General features: G+C 43.8%; 1 protein-coding gene across 2 annotated transcripts in view; it reads left to right on the forward strand.

Annotated features, from left to right (window-relative positions):
* The first annotated feature begins 3,652 nt into the window (after window positions 1–3,652).
* The window catches only part of MIA3 (MIA SH3 domain ER export factor 3), a 57,928-nt gene continuing 37,402 nt past the window's right edge, over window positions 3,653–24,178 (forward strand). The window contains exons 1-7 of one of the 2 annotated variants that reach the window (XM_067028053.1): window positions 3,853–4,028; window positions 6,021–6,107; window positions 6,888–7,021; window positions 11,082–11,168; window positions 13,418–16,235; window positions 17,816–17,977; window positions 20,470–20,621. In XM_067028053.1, the coding sequence (XP_066884154.1) occupies window positions 6,893–7,021; window positions 11,082–11,168; window positions 13,418–16,235; window positions 17,816–17,977; window positions 20,470–20,621 (3,348 nt within the window). In that variant the 5' untranslated portion in view covers window positions 3,853–4,028; window positions 6,021–6,107; window positions 6,888–6,892. Of the gene's footprint in view, window positions 4,029–6,020; window positions 6,108–6,887; window positions 7,022–11,081; window positions 11,169–13,417; window positions 16,236–17,815; window positions 17,978–20,469; window positions 20,622–24,178 lie in introns of both variants that reach the window. The other variant, XM_067028042.1, reaches the window with a different exon arrangement.

The following is a 24,178-nucleotide window of genomic DNA, read 5'->3' on the forward strand; positions in this document are numbered from 1 at the left end:
TCTATACTGCTTGTTGTGCAATGTCTAAAAATTATCATTTCATATATTTTATCTAGTTTTCTAGATATTGAATTGAAGCACAAAGGGAGGGTAAACCTAGTCCCTGTTACTCCCTCTAGACTGGAAGCCGTAGTCCTTAAGAAATGTTTTATCCTATTCTCTGGACTCTGAGTGGTTTCAGCATTGGGAATAGACTGGCTTATTTTTAATAACTTCAGTGTTAGGCCTTATGGATGTTCCTGGGTAGGCATGATGGGAGGTTTACAATGATATATGTTATTATGCTGTCTTCTATTTGTTTCAGATGTACTTGTGTTGTTTTCTCAATCAGATTGCAAATTCTCTAAGGTCAGGGACCCTCCATACCTTATATTTTATGCTCAGCACCCCCACCAAACTAGACACATTTACTTTTTGACTTTTACTCAACCTTTACTTAGTGAAAATTCCATTTGAGGTGTTAACAAATAATGCACTTGAGATTAGAATTTATGTTGAACATCTGTGTTTAAATGCTATGAGTCAAACTGAATGCTGATTCATCCAGTATAATTATATATATGCAGGCCGGAAGAACTACTACCACCATTCTCACTGTGGTCAGCTGAGATTTTTTTTGATTAGCCACCAAACTTGATAATATCTCTTTAAGGCAATAATAATAGTAAAAAATAATGCACATAAACCCCTAGAAAATCTACAAACTAAGCAGCCAGTTCCTTAGTAACTGAGTACTCTCACCCCTCATATAAAAGCATATGTGAAAATCCATCAAATTAAATATTAGTGAAGTGATATTCAGTTAGGTCATTTTGGAATTTTGTTTTTTCCACCAATGAATTGTCATTAATACTACTCTAAATAAAAATAAGAAAAATTTCAATGACCTCTTTATCTGCTTTAATATTCTGATAAGATACAGGAAATGAGTACAGTGCAATTTCATTCACTCCCTCCACAACAAATATGCCCTCAATCAACAGTGCATATATTCCAAGTTTTGTTTCCAGCATTGAGGATGTCGCTGAAGGGAAAACAGAAAATGCCTTGCTCTCATGACATATTCCCTCTCGGTACTATTTATATATGGAGCCTCCATGTAGGTTAACAGTGTAGTATAAAAAAAAAATAGTGTAGTATATTTACAATACGTGAGGAATTATAGGCTCATCTGTCAAATCATTTGTCAAGCACCTCATACATTCTAGACATTTTAGACATTTTTAGACATTTTTTAGACATTTTCCTTGGGGATTATGTTACACAATGAGCAAGGCAAATTCCTTTCTCCCATGAAGCTTATATTTGGGGGAGGGGGGCAGTCAAATAGATAAACAAATGTAAGGCAGGTGGTAACTGCTCTGAAGAAAAATAAAGCAGAGTGATAGGCTAGGTAATCAGGGGAAGGAGCTCTTGTTTATGTACAGTGATCAGGGAAGGCATCTCTAATAAGATATGGTATTGTTACAGACCCTTGATGAAGTGAGCTAACTAGTTAGCCAAGCAGACTATTTAGGGGAACTGTTCCAGGCTGAGGGAAAATTGCAAGTGCAAATTCTCTGATGCAGGAGTGGGCTTGGTGTATTTGAGTGAAACTAACAGAGCCAGGGGAGAGTGCTAGGAAATGGGGGTAAAAGGGATGAGCAGGGTCAGATCAAATAAGGCAGTGCAGTCCATAATAAAGTCGTTGTATTTAACTTGGAAGTGGAAAGCTCGAGGAAGGTTTTGAGTATAGGAGAGACATGACCACATTTATATCATGAAATGATCGCTCTGGCTGCTATTGAGACAATAGACTTTGGGAGAGCAGGGCAGAGGCAGGGAGAACAGTGAGGAGGTTACTGCAGTCTTTCAGTTGAGAGATGATGGTGGCTTGGCCTGCAAGCCAAGCATAGGAGATGGTGAGGAATGGTCAGATCCTGGACGTATTTCAAATGCTTATGCTGAGTGAAAGAAGTCAGACAAAAAAGAATACATAATGTATGATTCGATTTATATCAAATTCTAGAAACTATTCAATACAAATCAATGTAGCAACAGAAGGTTGTTTGGAGACAGGCAGGGGAGGGGAGGGAGGAATTGCAAAGAAGCATGAGGACTCTTTGGGGTAATGGATATGTTAATTACCTTGATTGTGATGGTGGTCTCACGAGTGTGTATGTGTCAAAACTTATCAAATTGTAAACTATAAATGTGTGCAATTTATTGTATGTCAACTACACCTCAGTAAAGCAATTCAAAGAGAGTGTCCAGGATTGTCTGATGGATTGGACTTGGGGTATGAGACAAAGAGAAGTCAAGAACAGTTTGTAAATTTTTGACTTGAACACCTGGAAAATAGAATTAAATGGCCAGTTATTGACATAGGGAAGATTGAAAGGAGCATGGTTTGAGAGAGAAAATAAGAAGTTTGCTTTTCAACATGTGAAATTGGAGATGCCTATTAGACGCACCTAAGATTCTAAAGCAATGAAACACAGAGTAGAAAAGAAAAGAAGAACTCCTCATGGCACTGCTATTTGGACAGTCACCTAATCTATTGTACATTCCCTCCAGACAGCATGGAAACGACACTGGACCAGTGGGACATCTCATGGCCCCTATAGATAAACAACTGTGAACATCTTTCATCTTTTCCTTTATACAGCATTATGGTTTGCATGGATGGGCCACATTCTTTCCTCTTGCTTTTAAAGAATCCAGTCAGTTTGGGAAACCAACTAATGCGTTTGATTGGCATTCAGGTTGATAAATAGCCTTGGCAGAGACAACAGTGAGAAGACCCTGGTCACAGACAAATGCAATGTGCTCATCTTGAAAATGAAGATAGTAATAGGACCTACTATTGTTGTGAAGATACATTAAACAAATTGATATGTATATATACCTTAGAATAACACTTGGACGTTAAGAAACCCCTCAATAAATGTTAGCCGCTATTGATTAGCTTTTTCCTCCCAACGACATTTATTCTTTAGTCGTTTTGATGTGAGTTGTTTCCACTAAATTGTGGGCTTCTTTAGACAAAGGCCTGATATCTTGCCTGTTGATCTTCGTGTTTCCCCTCACCATCCTAATGCTTTGTCCAGCATCTGGCCTGAAATCATAGCGTAAAAGGGAAGCTCAATATATTTGCATTGAATTAAATTATTCTCCCTTATGGATAAAGACCCCCAAATCTGAAGATCTCAGCATGAGGACCCATTGCCCACCTCCAACCCCCAGGGCCGGTGGTGGGGAAAAAGAGCAAGCAGGCCACCGGCTCTATTGTATGTCACCGACCCACCATTCCACTGAGACCTCCCTTTCCGATTATAAGGGGATCATGGGATGGGGCCCCCCCAAACCCCTGGGAGCCAGAATAAGAGGGAATCTCGAACTGGAGACGATCAGTGGTAAATCGTGGGTGGGATTTGGTAGTTCGGAAAAGGAGGTACCAAACCAAGAAGGGGGGTGACGGTGAGCAAGCTTGGGACGAACCAGAAATCAGAAGCTGCAAGAAGGTGTCAAAGAAGACCTGCTGTTGGGAGGGCGCGGGGTCGGGGATCCAAAGTCGCAGAGAGGGGTGGGCGAGGGAGGGAGTCTCGCGGAGGGTCGACTGCGAATGGACAGGGCCAAAGGCAGGCGATTGGACGAGGGAGAAGATAGAGTCCCGGTTGCCAAGGCAGCAACCGGAGGAGAAAGCCCTGGGAAGGAGGTGCGAGTGCGGGTCCTCCTCCTCCTCCCGGACCCCCTCCATCCCCTCCCGGAGGCCGTGCTGACGTGTCGGTCAGGGACTCACACCCCGGCGGGCACCGCCCCTCCCCGCCGCGCGTCCCCCCGCCCCCCGCGCTCCGCCCCCCGCCCCGCCTGGGCCGCCTCCTCCGCGTCACCGGCTCCGCGAGGTGACCACAACATGGCTGCGGCGCCGGGGCTCCTCTTGTGGCTGCTCCTGCTCAGGCCGCTGTGGCGGGTACCCGGCCAGCCGGACCCCGATACCGTCCGGCGCTTCTCGCAGCACAAACTCTGCGCGGACGACGAATGCAGCAGTGAGTGCCCGGGAGGGCGGCGCGGGGGCGGGGGCTCGGCAGCGCACCAAGCCGGCCGGGGGGCCGCAGGCCGGGCGGGCGGAGCGCCGAGGTGGGCGAGCCCCGGGTCCTTGCGTCTGTCCCCTCCGGCCCTGCCGGCGCCCGGGCCAGCCGGCCCTGGCCGTGGGGGGGGCTGCATCTCCCACTTGTTGCCAGCTGTTCATTTTTCCTTCGCCGACGGAGGCGGGGGGTGGGGGGTGGCCCCCGGTTTCCCCGGGGACCGCTCACAGCGTCCCCTCCCCCGGCCTGCCCCGGCTCCGAGGAAGGATGGGGTGGCGCGCCGCTCTCCCTGGGCTCCCCGCGCTGCCCGCGAGCGCTATCCTGCCCCCTCGGCGGGGACCTCGCTGGGTGCAGTCCGGGGGCAGATGCGCTAAGGGCTCGGTGGACGTCTTCCCTGCGGCAGGTTGCTGGTGGGGCTCGGGAAAGGCTTCCTGGCGCTGCCCTCCTGGCGCTGCCCCTTCGCCCCTCTGCTTCACTGGGATTCGGGGCTCGCACCGCCTTTTGAACAGGGATTGGAGTTTAGGTTTGGGACGAGCCCGGAGTCCAGGCTTGCGGTGTGTTCCAAGGTCTCTTCCCCCGCTCTGCCTCAGTTCTGTCATTTCTGTGCTTGGAAGGCTCCTGCAAACAGCCAGGCAGGGAGGGCACCGGAAAGGCCAGAATCTTTCGTTCTCGAAAGAGGCCACCTGGGACCAGCAGCCTCCTCTTTGCGCAGGAAGCGGAATGGTTCCCTAACCGCGAATTGGGGGTGGGAGGGTGGACTGTGGGCGTTGAGGAGGGCAGAGAACCCCAAACTCAGGTGAAGAGGATTGTTAAAGTAAAAACAGTAAATACTGCAAGAGTTTTATAAACCCAGCTCGCTTCAGCCGCCTTAATCATTTGTGCTCTTGGGAGGTCTTCCTGTGTATTTGCCGGACAAGTATCATCCTTGTGGCCTCCCAGCCGGTCTCAAATAACCTTGTAAACTTACCGATAACCACTTCAGAAACGGTTGTTCATCTGTGATAACCAGTACCTATAAAAAAAAAATGTTCGTTCTGAGGAGGCCAAAGCCTACAGTTTAGCTATTTATATTCAAAATGGGTGTTATTCGAAACCAAATTTCACAATTTGACTGTAGCACTGCCTGCCGATAGACGAAAGAAAGGAGTCAGTCTTTGATTTGTGTTAAGCCATTCCTAGAAGTAACCCTAGGATTGATGTAAATAAACGCCACGAAAGTGGAGCAACTTCCATGAATCGTTCCTGCAGTTTTCTCAAAGTAAATCCGGGTTATTAGCAAACAGGGCTGGATATAGCAGATGTTTGCTATTCGTTGCTTTCAAGCACTATCCTGCCTGGGTTCCTCAAAACCATTTACCTGGAGAATCATATCACTGATGCTTCCTTAGTATGGAGACATGGTGATGGAAGGGCCCACGGTGGTCTTGAGAAATGGCAAGCGTCGAAACAGATGTAACCAAACACGACAGACAGCAGCTAGAGCAGCCTCTGGGTGTGTGTTGTGTTGCATAAAGTGTTTACTGGGTAAGGTGTGTGCCTGTGAGCTGCCCTTGTGTGCTTTTCAGATAGCTGTTGCTCAGTGTGCCTTATGTCGTCATCTGATTTATTATTACAAGTCTGCAGTGATCTCTTTTAAGGGGCAATAAGAGATACATTGCCGTTTCCAATTCTGATAGAATCCCCAGCCTTAAATTGTCCATCACCTTCAACTTGGCCTCTCACCTAATTATGTCTGAATTAGGATGCTGTACATGTATTAAAATAATAAGATTTTAGCTTTAAAATCCGAATAACCCCCTTTAAATCTATATGTTTGTCCGTCAAATACGTATTTAAAGATGTGCTTTCATTTACTTATTGCTAATTGGCTGTTAGAAAAAGTGTTATTTCCATTTCATTCTTCTTTTTCTCTGCTACTTAATTGCCTTTATTGTCCATTTCATCTTACATTAGAAACTGTGTATTTGGCCGACAAAAAAAAGTACTGCTTCTACCAATTTCTAGATCGAGTATGATTTGTCCTGCATTTTAAGACTGAAGGTAACTACTAAACAATTCTCATAGTTTTGCTTGTTCCTGCCACATATGATTTTGTTTATAGAAACAAAACCCACCTGCCTACTTTTGATTTTGTTTATAGAAATAAATAAACCTTAATGTTGGGTATAGTCAACATTATATACTTTGAGAAAAATAATGTCTTGTAATGTTGATTGGATCCATAATAGCGTGTGATGTCCTTTCCCATTAATTTATCCGTATACTGAGGGAGAGAGCAACTTGACTGCAAATGAAATGGACAGTGTTTACTGCTTCATGGTAGCAGTTACAGCCGCTTAAAGATAGGGCCTTTTAGAGGTTAGTTCAAGTTAATTGACCCCTTGGGGGTTCTTGGGTGCTCTCCCCAGTACCTATTACCTCTGCATTTAGTCATGCTTACGGCTAGTAGCATCTGCACTCAAATTTACCCAACTGCAAAATGAAGCTTTTTATGATTATGAAACAGCAAAGACTGAGGACTAGATGGTTAGAGAGGGAACCAAGAGTTTCACTTGAGACCAGCCATGTGTGGCGGTGGATGCATTGGGAAAGTTTCCCTCTCTCCTGTCTCCTTGCAGGGGGATGTCATGATTTATAACGAATAAAGCTCTATAGATGCTTTGAGCATATGAGTTGAAAGTGATTGGTTCCAGAGAGTACTGGAGAAACTTGATTGTTGTTTACAGTGGATTCTTATATTTCCTGATCAGCCAATACGGACTGTGGAAGTTGAATCCTGATATCTGCTTGTTTTTTTTTTTTTTCTCTCTTTATATACAGTGTTAATGTACCGGGGTGAGGCTCTGGAAGATTTTACAGGCCCGGATTGTCGTTTTGTGAATTTTAAAAAAGGTGACCCTGTATATGTCTACTATAAACTGGCAGGTGGATCGCCTGAAGTTTGGGCTGGAAGTGTAAGTAAAAATTTGACATACTTAATTTTCTTCCTTTTTATTGGTTTGTTTAGCACTGTAGATTTTTTAAAATTTTTATTTATTTATTTTTGGCTGCTTCGGTTCTTCGTTCCTGTGCGCGGGCTTTTCTCTAGTTGCGGCGAGCGGGGGCTACTCTTGTTGCTGTGCGTGAGCTTCTCGTTGCAGTGGCTTCTCTTGTTGCAGAGCACAGGTTCTAGGCGCACGGGCTTCAGTAGTTGTGGCTCGCGGGCTCTAGAGCGCAGGCTCAATAGATGTGGCATGTGGGCTTAGTTGCTCTGCGGCATGTGGGATCTTCCTGGGCCAGGGCTCAAACCCGTGTCCCCTGAATTGGCAGGCGGATTCTTAACCACTGTGCCACCAGGGAAGCCAGCACTGTAGATTTAAGAAACTGTTTCTTGGAGTCTTTGATGGAGTTAACCTGTCCTCTCTGCTAGACTGTGGAAAAAGATGATGGTTCTGTGTCCCCAGCTGGGGACGAAGAGGGACTTCAACAGAACTGAACTGCTGGCTGTCACTCCTCAGCATCAAGTTATAGGCCTTACCAGCCACGGATGCTCCATACATAGTAAATAAGGATGTGGTGGATATATATACAATAGAGTATTACTCAGCCATAAAAAGACTGCAGTCTTACCATTTGCAACAACATGGATGGATCTGGAGGGTGTTGTGCTTCGTGAAATAAGGCAGAGAAAGACAAATACTGTATGTTATCACTTATAAGTAGACTGTAAAAAGTAAAACGAATGAATGTAACAAAACAGAAGCAGACTCACAGATGCAGAAAACAAACTAGTAGTTACCGATGGTGAAACCTGAAAAATCTTAACTTCATTGTTTCAAAAAGGAAGTATTTGTGGGCTTAATCCTGTAAAGTATGGGCAAGATAGTGTTTCAGGTATTCACGTATAGAGTTAATTTTAAAAATAATTTTTTTCTAAATTATTCACATACTTAATCATGTGTGCTGTTTCTGTTAAAAAAGCAAAATATCATTTTCACTGTGTGCTTTCTTGTGTGTTTGCTTGTTTTGCTTGCAACTGCTGGGGCATCCTTTTGCTGCTTTTTTGGACAATTGCTCCCCCAGGTTCACTAAAGCAGCTCTATTCCCAGCCAGCTCCGTGGGTGCCAGGACAGCAGACATGGAAATCAATGACTTTGTCATGCTTTGATGTTTTTAATGAGGAGATTCACTAGGAGTGACCTCATTGGGAGGCTTATGAGCTCTTGTCCTTTCCTTTTTATGTGATGTGTGGACTGGTTATTTACTGAAAATAATGAGTCCTCAATGCCCTTAGGATTGTACAAACTTAGAGAAACACCCAGTCCCAAATGTGAAAATTTTCACTCTCAATAAAACACCAAACAAACAACAGGAAAGAGGGCTTGAGAATCCCCCATCGGGAAAAATCGATTTATTTTGCTGGCAGTCCAGATTCCTAGGGAGGAGTCTTGTAAGACCAACTGGTCAGGTACAGCCCTTGTATTCAGGTGGGATCCCAGTTGAATCACCATATTCAAAGAAGAATCTATTCTGTTTCTTTCAAGTCTACTGCATGAGATTTCTTGATAGTCTCCACTCTTGGAACATTTTTTCCAAGTCCCTAGGCTGCATTTTTCATATAGTGGTGAAGCTGGAGCTCTTGGATAAGTGAACTTGACTTTGCATTTTCCCTCTTCCACACCTTTGCTCATGACCATATTCACGTCTAGAAAGCCTGCCAATCTTTCTGGTTCCCAACTCTGACCCTGCCTTCCTAGGGAAGCACTGCCCTCAGCTCCCAGCCAGAAGGGATCTTTGCTGTCTAATAATTGTGTGCGTGGCACTTTGTTTGCACTGCTCATGTAGCGTTCCTTTTACTGCCTTGTGTGTAGTTAATGTGTGTACTGTTTTACCTCCTGTGAAGTCAAAAGCTCTGTAATGGCAAAGCCCATGTCTTACCCATTTTCCTTGTGAATATTTCCTTTCAGGGCAGTGGCACTTATTTACGTTTGTCCTAATAGTAGCTTATGCAGAATTTGTTCTCTTGAAACAATTCCTTTCCCTTGCCTTCCCCTCCCTTCCCCTGCCTTCCCTTCCCCTTCCCTTTCCTTTTCCCTCCCCTCCCCTCCCCTTCCCTTTTCTTTCTTTTCCCAAACCAAATCAGCAGTTCCTTAGCAGAGATGATACATGGAAGCAAAATTAGATATAAAGCTTACTTTCAGTTATGAGGGCCCATGATTCTGCATCTTTTTGTCAGATCATAAGAAATGGGACCCACTCAATGTAAAAATACGGAGTTTTTTATGACCTATGGTCTCAGTTGACAAAGATTATACAAAGATAAATGTATTTCCTCTCCACATAGCTCTGATTTCTTTCCCTTTTCCATATTCTCTTAATAAAATAAAATTTTCCTGAGAAGGAAGTAAATGTGTTTTCCCTCAGTCTCCTGTCTCATTTCATGAACCTTATACTTAAGGAAATTAAAAACTATCTCTCCTGAGCTTTCAGAATGGTTCTTGTTTTTATTTCTTAGTTTTCATCCTGCAGCTTCTTTCTGTTTCTTAGAGTTTCAGACTTTAACTGCCGATGTAGCAATTTAAAATTGCCTTGTCTTATCTAATCTTCAAGGCAGTATTCTACTAAAACTGGCTTTCACATAGTTGCCAGATATAGCAAGAGCCCTGGTAATGATATTTTAGGAGTTAGTGATAAGATAGCCTTTTTTTTTTCTTTTTGTGCATTTGATCTGCATGTCAATCCTTTAATGATTGGAAAGAGATCTGCTTCTCCCTTGCAGACTGTAGCTAGTAAAAGACAGTGTATATTTCTCAAGAGGACAAACTTAATATATCTTAGAGGTTAGTGCTATAGGTAAATGGGCTAATCTTCTATAGAGGTTTATTTTGCAAGAAACTCAGCTTGCTGTGTAATTAGTTATGAATTTTTTTCCTCCCCAAATACTTGAAAATCCATTTGTTGAAAAAGCTAGTATAGCCCATGATATCAATAAATATTTGCCTTTTGTTGTAGTGGCCATGCATTTCAGAAATGTTTTTTCTTTTTTTACTTATTAATTTTCATGGCTTTTTTTTGTTTGTGTGGTTCTTTTTGGCTGCGTTGGGTCTTCATTGCGGTGTGCGGGCTTCTTATTGCCGTGGCTTCTCTTGTTGCGGAGCACGGGCAGCTTTCAGTAGTTGCCACGCGTGGGCTCTAGTTGCCGCGCGTGGGCTCTAGGGTGCACGGGCTTAGGTAGTTGCGGTGCGCGGGCTTAGTTGCTCCGCGGCATGTGGGTTTCTTCCCCGGGCCAGAGATCGAACCCGTGTCCCCTGCATTGGCAGGCGGATTCTTAACCACTGTGCCACCAGGGAAGTCCCCTCATGGCTTTTGTTTATTGGTTTGAGAAAGACTTCTAAGTACTGGTTTATGAGTGATACTGTGAAATGTGCAGATAAATTCTTGTTAGAGGTTATTTGGAATTGTTTCTAACCAGCCTTGATTTACATAGTTTTAATCACATAATATACAATAATTTTCTCTTATGCAGATCTCCTAGCTACTTCAGAAATCTCACTTTATGTGCCCTGTGTTTAAAATTAAGCTGAGGGCTTCCCTGGTGGCGCAGTAGTTGAGAATCTGCCTGCCGATGCAGGGGACACGGGTTCGTGCCCCGGTCCGGGAAGATCCCACGTGCCGCGGAGCGGCTGGGCCCGTGAGCCATGGCCGCTGAGCCTGCGCGTCCGGAGCCTGTGCTCCGCGCAACGGGAGAGGCCACAACAGTGAGAGGCCTGTGTACCACAAAAAAAATTAAAAAATAAAAAAATTAAGCTGAATGTTGAAAGAAAATTTTAGTGGTTTTAGAAAAGTTGCCCTTACAGCATTCTGTACTTAATTTTTATTGGAATAACAATCTCTGTAATCATAATAGCAACTATGCATCTCTTGTGGTTATATCTACCTATCTATGTATTTCCTCTCACTACTAAGAAGTCTCTTATTTATATTTCTTCTACAGAATTTTGATTTATACTCATTTCTTTTGCCCATTTAATATAGGTTGGGCGTACTTTTGGATATTTTCCAAAGGATTTAATCCGCATAGTCCATGAATATACTCAAGCAGAGCTACAAGTTCCAACAGATGTAAGTTGTAGATTTTTTGTTGTTATTGTTCTCAATTATAAATTGGTTTATAACTTCATCAGTTACATTCAATTAAGTATTTCTGCAAGTCTTTGAATGTGTTTTGATCAAAAAAAAGTTAACATCTGTGTATCAGATTTTAGTTTATTAGACACCTTTAAAGATAGGAAGGAAGGAAGGAAGAAAGAAAGAAAAGTTTGAAAAGAATTTACGGGAGACTTTATATCATAATCTGATAGTTATACGTTGAAGCAGGTGTTCTTATACAAGGCTATGTATACTTACTCAGGATTTTTCTTTGCTATTTTATGTGAGAAAAAAGGATGAAGAATTCAGTATCTTTGTATTTAGTTATTAAATTTAGGAGGTAAATACTTTTTCTTACAAGTAAGATGAGAAGGTGTCTCACTCTGAAAACTACTCATTGCATAGCTTTTAGACATTTTAAGTAGATGGAGATCAGGTTAAATTAATCAAACGCCAAATTATACTAGGTTTTCTTATTGACTCTAATGATATAAGGGCTTAGAGTTATGTGATAGATTTTGGAAAAGGGAACCTGAGCGTTTCAGATGAGGCCCAGCCTCAGATCTGCAAGGTCCTATGAAGCATTCAGCCAGGGTGCAACAACTTAAAATAGCTCTGTGATGACATGGATTTTGTGCTCCAGGATCCTCATTCCAGCTGATTATTTTCTGGAGTTTTAAAATTTATAAGAACTGATACCCACCTTCAAACAGAAATCTTTGAATAACTCTGTGGTGTTGCTGCCAGAGCATGTGAGCTGCTGGCCTGGGGCACTTCTCAGCTGAGCTGGGCAGAATGGTTGAAGTCATAGAGCCATTGCTGTTCCTGAAATTTCCTTGTCTTTTCGAGGGACATGAAATCAGCCCTATTGCCTGTTAGGCTTCACTCCTAATGAAGATGCTGCTGGGAGGGAAATTCGCATGAGACGGCAGCTCACTGGTCACAGAGACCTCACTTGTTGGGGATTCTGCCTTCTCATCGTACCTCTCACTACCTGCTTCCCTCAACATTAAGAAATGGCTTAGAAATGCACGTGATGGGAAGAGGACTCGTTCGTCCTTACCACACTGGCCAGGCCCCTCCAGACTATTGTGAGGGCTTAGTCAGGAGAAGCAGATTATCTTTGTTGGTTTTTTAACTTTTCCCTCTGTTTGCGACCCCTTTTATGTCCATTTGTTTACTAGCGGAGGGAAGGAAGGATGTAGACTTACAGGTAGTCTAGAAGCCGATCTTACTGACAGCTAATCAGAACCCTGATTTAGAGTAGAATGTATCCCTCACTGAATCTTGTTTTCAAGCTGTCCCTGTGGTGATGGTTAAGTGGGGAGCCCCTTGACACCATTCTCTGTTCCTTAACATTTTTACTTCCCCTGCACCTGTATTTCAGTAAGATGCTTCTCAAGCTGAGTTATCTTTCCCAATCCAAGGAAAAACTGAGCCAGAAATCTGTTGTAGACTTAGAGGCTGTCAGCTAGGTGATTCTCCCTGTTTCCAGCTGGGTAAGCAGAGGAGCACAGCCTAGAGGGGAGGATGATGGAGACGCTGGGTGGTCGTCCAGCTTCTCCTGGGCAAATTAGTATGAGGTAAATTCCCAGAACATCAGGCATAGGTCTTGGAAGTCGGGGGACCCAGTAGGTAATACCCTACTTCTCCCTACTTGTACTTAGAGCAAATCAAGAAACCCAGGAGTCAGGTAGATGGAGACCAAAATGTCACCACTGCTCACTGGTAAAGCTTTTTGGAGAACATGGCTCAAGTGTGCAGAAATTAATGGGCTTTTGAACATTGCAGTCGAGAATAAGACAGACTTGCCCAGCCACAGGCAGAGCTAGCCAAGTGGGGGTCTCGCCAAGGGGGGCCGTCCCTGTAAAACTGACAGCATGGAAGAGAGAGGGTGTGTGTTCCTCCCATCCAGTCTCAAGCAGAAAACAGGGATGGTGCAGAACAAGCCCACCAGCCACATGAGTCATGCCTCCCCTGGGGAAACGAGAATGAAGGGAAGCCAGGAGGAGCATTACTCAGGTCGACGTCCTTCCTCATGGAAGCAGGAAGCCAGGGAAAAGTGGGTTCCATCCTCCTGTCTCCTGACTCCCCAAGGTTGGCACCAAAGCCCCTCTAGAGCCAAACGTGAATTTGAGATCATCTCTGTCATTAACCTGGGTAAGCGTTTGCTCTCGTGACACTCGGTTAGTGACACACTAATGTTTTTCTTTCCCTTGCAGGAGACAGATTTTGTTTGTTTCGATGGGGGAAGAGATGATTTTGATAATTACAATGTAGAAGAACTTCTAGGATTTTTGGAATTGTACGATTCTGCCACTGGAGATTCTGCGGAAGTTAAAGAAGAAACTTCTCAGTATGTGGAAGAACCTCTTGAGGCGTCTAAAGGAAGTGACCCTGAACCTGAGCCAGTAGAACCCAACTCAGAGGAAAGTGAAAGTATATTATCAGAAAACACTAAGGAACTCAGGGAAAGACATGAGGCTCAGAAGAGCCGCCCCCATGTAAATAGTCAAACGGGTCCTGCTCAGGGAGAGCGATCTTCATTTGAACCTTTTGGAGAAATGCTGCAGGATAAGTTAAAAGTGCCAGAAAGTGACAACAACAAAACCAGCAATAGTTCTCAGGTCTCGACTGAACAGGAGAAGATTGATGCTTATAAACTTTTGAAAACAGAAATGACTCTGGACTTGAAAACCAAATTTGGCTCAACTGCCGATGCACTTGTATCAGATGATGAGACAACCAGACTTGTTACTTCGCTAGAGGATGATTTTGATGAGGAATTGGATGCTGAGTATTACACAGTGGGGAAGGAAGAAGAGGAGAGTAGAGAAAACTTCGATGAGCTGCCATTACTAACCTTTATAGGTGGAGAAGATACGACAGCTCCAGCGAACTCTGGAGTGGAGAAACATTCAACAGAGCAGAATTCAAATGAAGAGCATAAAGTTGAGGAAACTCAGACCCCTGGTGTCAACAATGGTGATAAAAATATCCTGACAAGCTGGGAAGAGACCATCTTCTCTGATGTCCCAGAGGGTAGAGAAAACACAGGTACAGATTTAGAGAGTACGGAGTCAAAGGAAGAAGAGGAGGGGGATGTTGCATTAGTCCTAGACAGCAAACTGGGGAAACCACAACGAGCAGTAGATCACATTGACCCTGAAAAGGCAGCAGACGGCCTTTTGAATGTAGAAGTCCCGAAAACAAATAACGACAAGGACCCGGAAGTGGACACAGAACTTCACATTAAAGGAAGAGGGAGGAAGGTTGAGGAACCCAAGAGGGACCTGGTGCAGGATGAGGTGGGGTTAGAGGATGAGAGGCGAGAAGGCGTGACTGTGCGTGGTTCTCCTCAAAGCGGCCACCTCGGCTCTTCGCCAGCCGCCGGAAAGGGCACAGAAACATTAAAACCAGCCTTTGCTAACCAAGAGAATGACCTAACAGGAGCAGCTGTTCACATCGCAAAAGAAATGCTCCATGAAGAAAAGCCTGGAGGGCAGAGTTTGGAGGGTGCCTCAGAGAGGGAATGGGTACCCAAAGCGGCAGGGACTCAAAGGGACGAAGGAAAGATTAAACAGGAGTCCGTGGCTGTGGCTCCACTCTTGGGCGGTCATCAGCATAATGCTTCCAAAGAGAGCATGCAGGAGGTAGATGCTTTGGTAAACAGACCAAAACCACACGTGCTCTCGGGGGAGCATCCAAGTGAGGAACTTATAAAGGAATGGCTTCTTAAACCTCAAAATCAGACTAGATCCTCCTCCCCAGGTGAAACTGGTTTGCCAGGAAAACCAGAAGAAGAGGGTCCCATCCTGGGCAGAAATCTTTCCTGGCAGCAAGGAGATGTGGCTGCCGCGGTTAATAAGCAAGCGAGGGAGAAGAGAAGGCTCTCTGAGGAAGAGGTCACAGCGGACACCTCAGGCGGAGGGCACAAGCCACTGCCGGCCACGCAGGAGGTAGGAAAAACGGGCCAAACTCATAGCACAGAAGGACCAGGTTTCCACACTGAAAAGCCAGAAGCAGAAGATGACGATTACAGCCCCGAAGAGCTACTGGAGGATGAAAATGCTGCAAGTGCAAAACGGTCTAAAGAAGAAAGCCCTGAGATTCAGGACAAGAGGTTAGATGTTGACCTTCAAGTCCCTGAAAAAGCTGTCTTAGGCGCCATTAAGACTGATCCTGAAACTGAAGAAAACAAAGAAGAAACTAGTAATATATTAGAACATGAAAGAAGAAATGAGACTGCAGGTAAAGGGGTAGACAGTCTAGGCAGGGACCCAGGTAGTCCTATAGTGGGCAAAGAAGAAAGCGCTCACGTGGCTCAGGAAGCTCAGAGACCCTCTGAAGGAAGTGACTTTCCTGGCAAGAAAGAAAATCAGACTCCGGAGTTCAGTGAAGCGCCTCAGAACAAAGATCCTGATTCTCTTAAAGAAGACAATCTTGAGGAACACCTGAAGACCTCGGGGCTCGCAGAGAGGCCTGGGATAGAGCTCTCGAAGGAGGGTGAGGGGGCTGCACAGAAACTCGCGGACGCAGGAAGCCGGGGGTCTGCTTCTGAGGACCACGATGATGACCCATTCCCCTGGGCTCCACATGCACCCACGCAGCCTGGGCATGGTGTCCACGTGGAGGACTTGCCCATAATCAGCAGTTTCTTCAAAGACCAGCAGTCTCTGCAGCGGTTCCAGAAGTACTTTGACGTCCATAAGCTGGAAGCCATGTTCCAGGAAATGTCATCCAAGCTGAAGTCGGCACAGCGGGAGAGCCTGCCCTATAATGTGGAGAAAGTCCTAGATAAGGTCTTTCGTGCTTGGGAGTCACGCATTCTGAGCGAGGCAGAGAAGATGCTCGACGCTCGTGTGATGGAAAATGGAGACCTGGGGGTGAAGGACAGTAGCATCTTTGAAGAGGCTGCAGTGCTAGATGACGTTCAAGACCTGATCTATTTTGTCAGGTACAAACACTCCACGGTGGAGGAGACTGCAGCCCTGGCAGAAGCACAGCCTGCAGAGGAAGGCTGGGGTGGACCAGTGGAAGGTGAGGTGCCCACCTAGGGCCTTGTAGGGTTGGGCTTGAGAGACGGGTGTGGGGACCAGGGGACGGCTGAGGCACCTCGTGCCGTGCTTGTAAAGCTCCGTCCACGGGTCCCAGCGTGCCCGGAGGTGAGGCGCAGCACGGAGACGGCCACACGGCCCTTCCCGCCTCCTTTCGTGGAGGCTGGAGCGTGGATAAGGATTTCTTGCCCTGCGTTTCCCTTAGACAGTGAGACTGGTAGCATTCTCAAAAGGAAACTTCATAAAAAGAGAAAGATACGAACAAGAAAATGACGCACAAAGTAGACCTGTTAACAACATACAAGTTTCATGAAAGGGCTTTTTTTGAACACATAGGATAACTGCTGTCTGTCCAGGGATTGACTGGCGTAACTTTTAACGCGACGCCTTGCCTGAGTTTCTTCATTCCCTCCAGCTCTCATCTTTGAGGGGTGCCGTGTTCTTTCCTGCCTCTTTAGGGCAGTCACGTAGGTAGTTAAATTCTACCAGGCCCTCGGGTTCTCGCATGCAGGTTAATCAAGGATCAAACCAGGGTGCAGAGCCTTCTAACCCAGCACTTGGCGGAGAAGCCGTTGAGGAAATAGTGATTGAACTGAACCTGAGCCAACATCCTAGATAAGCTGATCCCTAGCTCCAGACTCTTTTCCCGGTCCCCGTGCTTTTCAAGTGGAGGCATTTGAACTGAGGGTATATGGCAGACTCACAGGGGGACATAAAAGTCACAGAAAAAAATGTATCTTCCCAGAATGCCAATTTGGAGATGGGAACATTTTTACTTTTAATCAAAGCGGCTATATTTTGGATTAGAATGCAAAACTCAAGTGAATTTTCAAGGTAAACTATGAGGTTTCAAAGAAATTCACCTTTGCTGTGGGTCACATTGGGCTATGCTCTGAGCCTCTCAGGGACAGAAATGAGTTCACTCCTGACTCTTAGAGGTACTTTGAAAATATTTGAAAGGCACTTCAGCGAGCTGCCTTTGTATATAATGCCCTTCTCTGGGCTAGCTCTGTGAAACAAGCATGCTTGTGTATGAAGGGGGTCTGTTATTTCTGGATAGAATGGACGTCTCCTGTTTCTGCTCTTGACTGGAATTCCCTTTTGCACATTTATCTATGTGGGCATATGTTGGTTTGCCAAGAGAAGTTAGGCTTATTGAAGTCCCTACCGTAAATATATTTATTTATGAAATACTTCGGGATGAGGGGTGTTTTTGGTTTTGTTTTGTTTGTGTGTCTTGCCAGGTGGCTTGTGTAATCTTAGTTCCGGGACCAGGGATTGAACCTGGGCCATGGCAGTGAAAGCACAGTGGTCCTAACCACTAGACCACCAGGGAATTCCCGGGATGAGGGTTTCTTTGTCAATTTCATTGTGTAGCTTAGGCATCTGTGAAGTGAAAGGAAAGCAACTGAAACTCTTTTTTCCTTGCCCAGTTGTGTCCCACGGGATGCTAGCACACTGAGGGCAGGGGTGAGGGGCCCTGGAGACGTGTGGTGGTGAGGGGCTGCTGGAGGGGGGCTGTCTTGGAGCTTTGCCAGCCCAGTGCGTTCTTCTCCCCTATAGAAATACAACCACCGCTGGAGGAGAGTATTCCACGGGAGGACACAGAAGTTCTTATAATGCAGATTCCTGAAGAGCCCAGCCACTTGGATCAACCCATGACCAGTGACGTGGGTACATCAGAAGTGTCCCAGGAGCCAAATACTGAGACAGCTGGAGACCCAGGTAAAACTTGCTAATTTTTCTCTACAAAGTAGAAGCCTATCCTAAGGAAGCCCTCCTAGGAGATTTGTTGCTAAAGGTAGGAAATAGAGGGGAGAATAACGCAGGCGTGAATGCATAAAAAGTAGGAAGTCCCAGAACTAACAGAGAAAAGCAGGAGTCAAGACAGGTGGAGATCAATCCTACGAAGCAGGTCAGAGACCATAACTAACCTCCCAACCAGTGCTTGGCTAGCATTAGCTTATGCAAGTAACTTAAATCTAAAATACTGTTCTTAAAAAGCCTTAATGCTCACAAACAGTAGTTTTCTGCCAGACCAACAGCTGCAGAAACTCTGGGGGAGGAGACTGGCAATCTGTTTAACAAGCCCTCCAGGGAAGTCTGATCTGTTACAAGTTAAAGTTTGAGAACCACTGCTCTGAAACTCACAAATTCTGTCTTCCCTCCATCTGCCCCTACCCTCCAATAGAGTACATTGTAGCTTAGTTCTTCTGTTAATTTGCTACCTGGACATAGAAGTTTTTTTTAAAACAGTGAGGGGATATTTATGTCTAGATATCCTTATACTATAAGACTATAAGATAAGAGGAAACAGTACAGAATTGTTGCAGTACATAACGGCCCAGTGTAGACGAACCCCTGTGAATAGTACTTAATCACAGAGCACAGTAAACATCCAGTGGGAGAGCAGCTCATTTCATTTGGATTGAGAAAGTTGTTTTAAAAATAAAGTTTTAAAGAATGCAACCCAAGTAATAGTATCAGCAGCTTTCTAATTTTTGTGTAGCTCACTCATTTTACCAGTAAATCAGAACAGCTGATTGTGTTATTTTGTCTATCCAATATGGCAATATGAATCATTACCATTTTACCTTTTTAGAGGTCATGGTCTCTAACCATAGGTAAAGCATTACCCTGTGATACCACAGGCCTAGCAGCACTGGGCTGCCCCCCGACTTACCCCCTTTAAAATATAGGAGGGCTTCCCTGGTGGTGCAGTGGTTGAGAGTCCGCCTGCCGATGCAGGGGACACGGGTTCGTGCCCCGGTCCGGGAAGATCCCACATGCCGCAGAGCGGCTGGGCCTGTGAGCCAGGGCCGCTGAGCCTGCGCGTCCGGAGCCTGTGCTCCGCGACGGGAGAGACCACAACAGTGAGAAGCCCGCGTAATGCAAATAAATAAATAAAAATAAAATAAAATATAGGAGAGGTCACAGCAGGAAGAGGAATTCAGCTACTTTGAGAAGAAATGGCATATTAGAGGTCTCCTATGTTCCAGAGGATATTGCATTCATGTATAATACTCTCTACTTCTAAACTCTTGTAACTCAAAAAGGTTCTGCTTGTTGAGAATGAGTCATATACCAATAAGACTTATTACTCTCTTGCTTAAAAACATTCACGGTTAGGAAAGGTTTTGCTTGCAGAATTAAAAAACAGAGGTTTTGCCTTGTCCTTTAAGTGCCAGCACAAAATGGCATCAACTACCTTTAGAGGCTGACCTTCCCAAATGTTCCTTCATGCGTCTCAGGTGTTGAGGTGCTGACCTGATTGGGAAGACCTCACCCGTGGTCAGATTCATAGGTCAATAGCAACGGAATCCCAGGGCTGGAAGAGATCTGAGTGGCAACTAGTCCGACTTCTCACTAATTGCTTCTTGGACTCCTAGCTGTTTATAAGAAGCACCCCAGGCCCAAATAACTCATCCTGAAATCTCCTCCCTCCCACCCCCTCATGTGGAGATCCTTTCAGGAAGAGCTGGAATTCGAGCTTTTTCACAGAGCTACAAGCCAGGCCCCCACCTTGTAAGCAGTTCCCTTTCATCTCTCTTGGTGTTTACCGTATTCCCTTTTGTGTAGCTGTCATTCATCCATTCAGTAAGCAGTTACTGAGTGCCTGCCAGATGCCAGATGCTGGTGCTGAGTATGGGTGCAAGTCTGCAAGCTAACACTCTTTTTTTTTTTTTAATTTTCAATTTTGTTTATTTACATATCCTCTCACATAAAAGGAAACAGAAATCCATCAGTTTTTAACCAACTCAGAATTACAGTTTTTCAGATTTAAGAAAGATCATCCATTTTGTATAGATTTACTAACCCTATTTTCTTGCTCATTGTTTGCCTGAAGTTCCTAATACAGTGCTTCACCAGCACTAAATAAATGTTCGTTAAATGTGACAGTGTGTATATGGGAAAAGCATAAAATTCTGGTTTTCTCAATCCCTGTGAGTCTATATTGTTCAGATAGCAGCTGCGTTGTTAGGGATGTGATGGAGGGGCTGCTGGTGGGTAGAGTGGGTTGGAGATGATGTTCACTTTATAATTGAGGAAGTGATGGCTCTAATGGGGTTCTGAAATTTTTTTATATAATTGTCTTCAGGAGAAGCACATATCCAGGCAGAGTGACTGATATTTAGTGGGCACTCAATAAATATTTTAAATGAAGAGAAACAAATCTTATTCTGAAGCATAAATAAAGTATTAGCTTTCTCCCTCAGTTTTAGGGATAATTACAACAGAAGTCACTCCTGTCGATGCTGCTGATGAACGAAAGCAACTAGAAACAAATGCTGAAGAACCGTCACGTGTCACACCTTTGGAAAATGCAGTTCTTTTCATATATTCATTCATGTTCCATTTAACGAAGACGGTAAGTCTGACAGACAATTTCCTCAAATAGAATGTTGATCATTACAGTTTTCAAGTTGATTTTAAGCATGAGATGGAGAACTTAAAATGTCTTTATGAAAATTACTCCTGAGCCTTTGAAGGTAGCCTCTGAAACAAGCCGCAGGTGTGTGATGTTGGTTGGTGGGTTCTTAGCTCAGTTCAGCACTTGAGAAGGATGTGCTAGCAGCCTGCCAGCGTTAGATGTATGCACACCTGTGAAACACGGTCCTTCCCTCGAGGACCTTTCAGTCTAGCAGGGAGATAAGGACACTGACTTGAAACACTGTATGATATGGGAAGGAAGAGAAGTATTTACCTGATGGTGGAGTAATATGTTGAAAAAATTAATTCACTGAGGTGGGAGGACAGTCAGAGAAGGTCAGAAATGAGCCGAGACGTGTTTTAAGCAGGGTTGAAGGACCCGTGTGAGTTTGATGTGTAGTTTGTTGTTGAATAGGACTGGGGGAGATGCAGTCACACGGAAGAAGGCATGTTTGAAGAATTGGGACATGAAGAAAAGGTTGCTTGGGGAAGCCAGGGAAGCGTTAGTTGGTGTTATCGAAGTATAGAGTTAGAGGGTCATGGTCTTTTGGAGGGAGGTGGGCACACATAAAGGAAGTTGTGTGTCATGATAAGTGATGTTAGGGATGGAGATCCTTTGAAGGCTTTAAGGAGGAAAGAAGTATGGTCATATTTGTTCTTAGAGTCACTTATGGCAGAATATTTATTCAGATTTATCTGTCTGAGTCCTGATCCAAATGAGACATTTAATCTGTCCAGAAACTTAAGCTTTTTAGGACTTAGCGCCCCCTTGTGGTATTTGTTGAAATTCGACTTTCTTCTTGGGTAAATACGGGAATGAGCAAGCTTTCCGAATTTGGAGACAAAGTTGTCCTCGGAGCTATAGAGAAAGTATTGTCTCCAACAAAAATATTTTTCCTTTAGGTTCTGTCATTTCAAGACGTTTATAGGAAAAGGGGTTATTTGTTGTCATTTCAAACGCAGGGGCTTTGAGTGAGGATGGTCCGGTTTCAAATCCCAGGTTTATTGTATAGAAGCCTGGGCAAATTACTAAGTTTGAACCTCAGCTTCCTCGTCTTTAAAATGCAGATAATGCCGACTCCAGTTGTGGTAAGATTAAATGAATTGATAATGTCAAGAGTCTTGTGTAGTGCCTGGCATTTTATAGGATCTCATCCCCTGCCTACGTCTCATTTGGATGGTCAGAGTGCAGTGTAAAGACATTGAATACCTGGGAAATTCAGGAGAAAGGCCACCAGGATGGGAAAGATGGAGGAAAACCAAACCATTTTTCAGTTTTCTCCATGGTTGTGGTAGTGGCCGCCACCCCGGTGACGGTGTGCATGACTTGTGCATTTAGAATAATGAAATTTTCAGTGATTATAAGGCAGTCTTAGAATTCAGATTTGGCTATCAGCATGAATCATCATCACCTCTAAAATTTAACAGCCTCCAAATGTGGGAGGAATTCTTCATTCATTTTATTTGTGGATATGCACAGAGCCCTGTTCTAGTCCTGGGCTGGGGGACACAGAGGTGGTAGAGGATACAGTCTCTGCTTGAGGGTTGGTGGGAGAAGACGCAGACATGAATAGCAAGAGAAAAGGGCACATGTTACAAACTAACAATGATTTGAAAGGTAAGTTTGATTTGAAAGTAGTTTGATGGTCCAGTATGTACAGAGGATTGTGCTGGGATTAAAAGAGTCTAAGAGGTATGAAGCATCATTCTGATTTCTGAAAGGCTTAAAGAGGGGTGTATCAAATCTATATGAAAATTGGAAAAATGGAAAACATGAAATCGCTTTCGTGAAGTATCAAATAAGTAGTATAGATAATTATTCGATAGAGCTGGGAAATAATGGGGTGCTGACTTGTTTGGAAAAACTGCACCAGAAGTCAGATGCATAGATCAACAGTTAATGGACTTTCAGGGCTTGGAGAGATCTGAGAGAACAATTAGTCCAACTTCTCACTAACTGCAGTAATTTCCTCTACTACAGCCCTGACAAGTAGTTATGAGGTCTGGGCATCAAAGATTTCTAGTGTGATCAACCTACCTTATAAGGCTACACATTGCTTTGTTGGCTAGTTCATTCTTATATTGACTCCAAATTTTCCTCCATATGATTTTTTATCTCTTAGAGTCTAATTCCTTTTCTATATAGTAATCTTTTAAATATTTGAAGTTATTGCTTTAATTTGTGGGGTGTTTTAGTGTTTTAGCATGGAAAAATTTCAAAATAGTAATAGTAAAGAGAAAAGAGTAAAATGAAATCATTGGCCCATCACTCGGCTTAACGGTAATTCCTTAATATCACCCATTATTTGACACATTTCAAAATCCCCTCCCCTCCTTTTAAAATTGTTCTTACTTAATTTGGGATCTTGTTGAAGTCCAAAAGTTATAAGGGGTTGATATATGCCCTAAATCAACTTTAATCAGATATATATTACATAGAACCAAGTGTACCCATTTTAGGAATATGGCTCAGTGAGTTTTAACAAATGTATACACCCGTGTAAAAACAACCATAAGCAAATACGGAACATTTCCTTCGTTTGGGAAAGTTCCCTTGTGTACCTTCCCAAAATATCCCCCGAACTACCTGCTCCAGGCAACCACTGACAAAACTTTTTCTCATATAGATTAGCTTTTCCGGTTGTAGAATTACAATTATAAATGGATTTATAGTTAGGATTGAAATTGCCCAGTCACATGGTAAGTTTATTTTATCTTAGAAACTGCCAAACGGTTCTCAAGGATGACTGTACTGTTTTATACTTCCACTAACAATTTCTAAAGCTTCCAGTTGGTCACATATTTGCTAACACCTGGTATTGTCAGTCTTAAACTGTAGACATTCTAGTGGGCGTGTCTTTGAGGTTTTAATTGTATTTCCTGATGCATTATGATGTTGAGAGCTTTTTCATGTGGCCATACTTTTTTGTGGGTTTATGTGTGAAATAGCTCTTCAAATCTTTTGCTCCTCTTTATTTATTTACGTTTTTTTTCAATTTAATTTTTATTGGAGTATAGTTGATTTACAATGTTGTTAGTTTCAGGTGTACAGCAAAGTGAATCAGTTATACATATACATACAGCCACTCTTTTTTAGATTCTTTTCCCATATAGGCCATTACAGAGTATTGTGTAGTGTTCCCTGTGCTATACAGTAGGTCCTTATTGGTTATCTATTCTGTATATAGTAGTGTGTATATGTCAATCCCAATCTTCCAATTTATCCCTCCCCGCTTCTTACCCCCTGGTAACCATAAGTTTGTTTTCTACATCTTTAACTCTATTTTTAGATAAGTTCATTTATACCCATGTTTTAGATTCCACATATAAGTGATATCATGTATCTCTGAATGACTTACTTCACTCAGTATGACAATCTCTAGGTCCATTCATATTGCTGCAAATGGCATTATTTTGTTGCCCTCCTTTAAACTGGATTTTTTTCTTTCTAAATATTAAGGTCTAAGAGTTCTTTATATTCATATAGTTTAGATA

Source organism: Kogia breviceps, chromosome 1 (assembly GCF_026419965.1).
Source record: "Kogia breviceps isolate mKogBre1 chromosome 1, mKogBre1 haplotype 1, whole genome shotgun sequence".
Lineage (NCBI taxonomy): Eukaryota > Metazoa > Chordata > Mammalia > Artiodactyla > Physeteridae > Kogia > Kogia breviceps.